This window comes from Anoplophora glabripennis, unplaced genomic scaffold (genome assembly GCF_000390285.2).
Source record: "Anoplophora glabripennis isolate ALB-LARVAE unplaced genomic scaffold, Agla_2.0 scaffold114, whole genome shotgun sequence".
Classification (NCBI taxonomy): Eukaryota; Metazoa; Arthropoda; class Insecta; order Coleoptera; family Cerambycidae; genus Anoplophora; species Anoplophora glabripennis.
Genome location: NW_019416319.1, coordinates 260,129 through 265,546, shown reverse-complemented (window position 1 = coordinate 265,546; position 5,418 = coordinate 260,129). Strand labels below are relative to the sequence as shown.

The 5,418-nt window shown below is 30.8% G+C and overlaps 1 protein-coding gene across 1 annotated transcript in view; it reads left to right on the top strand.

Annotated features, from left to right (window-relative positions):
* The first annotated feature begins 1,935 nt into the window (after positions 1 to 1,935).
* Positions 1,936 to 5,418, top strand: part of LOC111691376 (odorant receptor Or2-like) — a 12,369-nt gene continuing 8,886 nt past the window's right edge. Inside the window, exon 1 of the mRNA XM_023454083.1 lies at positions 1,936 to 1,991. Within this exon, the coding sequence (XP_023309851.1) occupies positions 1,936 to 1,991 (56 nt within the window). The remainder of the gene's footprint in view (positions 1,992 to 5,418) is intronic.

Below are 5,418 nucleotides of genomic sequence, written 5' to 3'. Positions count from 1 at the left end.
TTGAAAATTTTTTAAAAGCCAGCAAAAACAACCTAGTATGCTAAATTTTATCTGAAACAAATAGGCTATTGATTATGTCTTAAAAAGCGGGGTACTAGGGAACTACAACGTTGATGGGTTTTTATTGCATGAATCGTTCAAACGGTTATTCAGAAAGAAGAAGCCATTTCGATGAGAAATTCAATTCACTACAAAATTTTTCCTATGAACTGTACCGAAATTTTGCTTCGTTTTCGTGCTATATTTAAAAAACTGCAAAAGTGCTTTTTCACCCCTATCTTCTATTTCAGCCCTATAATTTAATAGCACCCCGCGGTTTTTTCATTTTGATTTACCCTTCGAACAAGTCATGTTATGAAAATCCTTGAACGTCTTAGTTTCTTCCTTTTTTGCAAAAAATGAGAATTAAAACGTATAAAGGTAAACGCGACGAAATTCGAAAAATTGGCGGCCATATATCAGTCAATTTTCGTTTAAAAATACTCTACAACCTCTTGTTGTCAAGAAAATTTTATCTAATTTTTTTTTCTATGAACCTATCTTTACTCAAAAAAAAAACTAGAGACAAAAAATTTATTTATGCATATTATTATGGTTATTTTGCATAAAATTGTTTAAATAAGCTATTTCGATGGGAAATTCAATTCTCTAAATAATGTTTCCTACGAACTATAGCGAAATTTTGCTTCGTTTTCGAGTTACAATTAAAAAACTGAAAGGGGTGCATTTTCACCCCTATCTCTAATTTCCACCCTATTTCAGCCCTATAATTTAATAGCACCCCCCGGTTTTTCATTTTGAATTACCCTTCGAACAAGTCATGTTATGAAAATCCTTGAACGTCTTAGTTTCTTCCTTTTTTGCAAAAAATGAGAATTAAAACGTATAAAGGTAAACGCGACGAAATTCGAAAAATTGGCGGCCATATATCAGTCAATTTTCGTTTAAAAATACTCTACAACCTCTTGTTGTCAAGAAAATTTTATCTAATTTTTTTTTCTATGAACCTATCTTTACTCAAAAAAAAAACTAGAGACAAAAAATTTATTTATGCATATTATTATGGTTATTTTGCATAAAATTGTTTAAATAAGCTATTTCGATGGGAAATTCAATTCTCTAAATAATGTTTCCTATGAACTATAGCGAAATTTTGCTTCGTTTTCGAGTTACAATTAAAAAACTGAAAGGGGTGCATTTTCACCCCTATCTCTAATTTCCACCCTCTAATTTAATAGCATTCCTCGTTTTTTTCATTCTAAATAACGATTTAAGCGATTCATGCAATAAAAACCGATCAACGTTGTAGTTCCATACCATGTGACATAATCAATAGCCTAACAACAATTTTCTTCGTATGAATCGTTTTTCATTCCTTGACCCCTAGACCATTTTGATGTGATATTTTGTGACAATAAAAACCAAACTATCATCAGCGTTTAGTTTGTCAGTGTCATTTTGTCAGTTTTACGTTTCATTTTAATAATGCATTTATCTGAGAAAGAACATATTGAAGAACTTATGGTAATTGGGTTGGAAGACAGAGTGCATACTCAACAAGAAGTGTGTAATGGATTCAGTGTAATTCATCTTGATCGATCTCCAATTACTAGATCTACTGTCAGCAAAATTGAATTGAAATTTGCTGAGCACTGGCACGTTAGAGATTTACCTAAAGGAAGACCAGCAGAAATATCAGAAGATTCTAAACTAGACGTTTTACTAGAAACTGTAAATAATCCCCATGTAGCCGTTAGGACAATCTCCAGGAATTGTAAAGGAGAGAACGCATTAGGCGCTCGCGGTCCCGTCGCATCGCCGTCCGTTCTGGGCTGAGCTGATCGCGGTCTTTTATTACAAAATCAGTCGTATTTGGCAATTAGCGCATAATAGCGCTCTCCTTTAATTAGTTACAGTATTGTTTTAGTAGTGAAAATGAGTTCTATGGAAGAGGTGTTTTTATTGGCTCTTTTATGTGAAGAGGAAGAAAGGCGCCAAAGAAAATAGCGCGCAAGATTTTGAATTCATCCAATTAATAGAAGCAGAGGGTGAATTTTAAACTTTGTTAAAAAAAATTGCTATTGGATGAACACAGATTTTTCCAGTACTTCCTTATGTCATCTTGAAAGTACAATGAACTACTTAAACATTGCGATTTCCAAGAGACACCTATTTTTTTATCGACGGAAAAACATATTTAGGGGGTGAAATACAATCTCAAAGCTCGTCCCCAAAAACAGTCCTCTCTAAATATCTGGGGTTCTCATCATTATTTTGGAAATAAACAAAGTGGAAATTACTTCTTATAAAAAAAACAAATGTTTCACAAGTGATTCCGTGTTTGGGGGTTGCTACCCTACTTTTTTATTTCAGAAAAACTGTAATTTCACACTGTAATCAAACATTTTTTATATATACAAAATGTATATATGCTCAAAAAGAATTAAAAATATTATTTATGTAAAAAAATTGACAAAATTAAATTGATCTGTTTCGGGGTTTTCGTTAAAATCTCTTTTTAGGCGTGAACAATCCCCTAGTGCGTAAAAAGTCTGTACGGTTAGAATTAACATTATAAAATAAAAAGATTTTACTTTTTTTAATGATACGAATAATTTTTTCTATTAGCCTAAAACGGATTTAAACGGTTGCAAACTGCGCCTCATGTTCACCCCCAAAAACAGTATTTCCATGATATCTCGGGTTCTAATCAATATTTTGGAATGAAACAAAGTGGAAACTACATCTTATAAAAAAGCAGATGTTTCACAAGTGATTCCGTGTTTGGGGATTGCAACCCCTATTTTTTATTTCGGAAAAAATGTGTTTTTCAAACATTTTTTATATAGATATAAAAAATTCGTATTTACTCAAAAAAATTAAAAATATGATTAATGTGAACAAATTGAAAAAAATTGTTTTTCTTCAAGCGTATAATAATACTTATATTATATAGTAAGTATCCTAGCAACGAATTAAAGATTCAAGAAGCTTTGACGTTTCATTAAGTGTCAGTTGAAATTTGATGTCGCGTCGGGTCGTTTTTAAAATGTGTGAAGAAATGCAGTGCACACCACCAGAATTACTGGAAATTGCAAATACATCAGTTGCAACACTTATACCAACAAAGTCGAGAAAAATTTATGAAAATGCTTATGATAAATTCATAAATTGGGCAAAAGAAAATAATGCACATATTTATTCAGAAAATGTGATGATAGCATATTTTACAAGATTATCCAGAACACTGAAAAGTTCAACTTTATGGGCGCAATATTCAATGGTAAAATCTAAATTAAACATAGAACACAATGTAAATATTGAGAAATATTCAAAATTAATTACATTTTTGAAACGACAAGGTGAAAATTATAAACCAAAAAAGTCGAAAGTTTTGTCTAAAAAAGAATTTGACGAATTCCTGAATAAAGCACCTGATGATAAATATTTAGCAACCAAGGTATGTACTTTTTAAATTATAGGTAGATATATATTTAACCTTTTTATATTTGTAATACAAAATTTTGTTATAATTTGTAAACTTCAAGTTATTTTATAGTATCCATTACGAGAATAATAAACAATTTTCGGAAATAAAGATAGCTCATTGGAAGAATGTTGTAAAAACTCATAAATATAGATGTCTTAAAATTACGTCATGTTTTAGAATTTCCTTGCATTTTCCAACTTTTTTTATTGTTACAAAATTAATAATTCTATATTTTTTAGGTTGCACTAATATTTGGAGTCACAGGAGCTTGTAGATGCGATGAACTCATTCAAGTAAAAGTTAATGATGTAAAAGATTTGGGAAATATAATATTAGTAAATATTCCCAATACAAAAACTAAAAAACATCGTTCATTTACCATAATTGGAGAGTTTTATTTAAATTTATACAGAAAATATGCTACTCTTCGGCCAAAAGACATAACTTTTGATAGATTTTTTATTAAATATCAAAATGGCCATTGTCATCGTGTTGTAATGGGCATACATAAAATTTCAAAAGTGCCAAAAGATGTTGCATCATTTTTAAGGTTGCCAAATCCACATGAATATACGGGGCATTGCCTTAGAAGAACCTCGGCAACTATCTTAGTTGATAATGGTGGAGACATTACAACCCTAAAGCGACATGGTGGATGGAAATCTACCAGCGTCGCTGAAGGATACATTGAAGATTCTGTAAACAATAAGAAACAGATAGCGATGAAAATATTAAACCCATTAGAGTATAATGAACCAAGTACATCAAGCGAAACTGTAAATATTGATCCTGAAAATAATTTAATCGAAGACTTTTCTGTTAATAATGGTACAATTGTTAACACTGAAACTGAGAACCTTATTACAAGTAACGTATTCAACGACAGAACTGTAAACTTTGAAAAAAAGACAGCCAGCAGCGCTTTAAATATCAACAACTGTACCATACAAAATTGCACATTTAATATTCATGTTAATAAATAAAGTTTGATGATAGACATGTAGGTAATTTAGATGTTTATTCGTTTAATTCAAATTAAAGAAAAATAATTGTTACATTTGTTTTTTTATTCATGAATAAAGTGGTTAAAACTGTCATGTTTAATTAATCAATAAAATGTATAAAATGTATAAAATAAATAGTATTACCTACCTACTGATTTTATTTTGTGCTGAGATTGAACATCGCGTTATCCGCTATAAATTTTCAAAATTAGTAATTTTTTATATTCACGCTTGAAGAAAAAATAGTATATGTCACTCGGAGTGGAAGGCTCATTATGTGTTTTGCCCAATTTGCTCAGCCTCGGCTAACGCCTCGGCGAGCAAACTTTTTGGCTCAACACATAATGATCGCCTTCTACTCCTAGTAACATAATATACTATCTCTTTTTAAGGGGGTGAACAACCCCCTAGTGTGCGAAAAATGTCTGTACGATTAGAATTAACATTTTAAAATAAAACGTTTTGCTTTTTCTCTATTCATACGAATCATTTTTTCTATGGGTCTAAAACGGATTTAAACGGATGCAAACTACCCCGAATGTTCATCCCAAAAACAGTATTTCCGTGATATCTGGGGTTCTAATCAATATTTTGGAATGAAACAAAATAGAAATTACTTCTTATAAAAAAGCAGATGTTTCACGAGTGATTCCATGATTTCGAAAAAAATGTATTTTCAAGCTAAATGGAAATTATTTCTATTGAATAGAATGAATGATACACAAGCAATCTTGTCTGTAATTTGTATTTCTATAGAAAATGTGTGAAAATAAGAAATAAGTATAATTTTACCATCTACAGGGTGATTCATTAACAATGGGAAAGTCGATAGCTGAAGATACTACACGTGAAATGGTGACGATTGGCGCAAACATGCCTTATCCGAAAGTTAATAGTTTCGGAAATACAGGGTGTTGAAAGTCA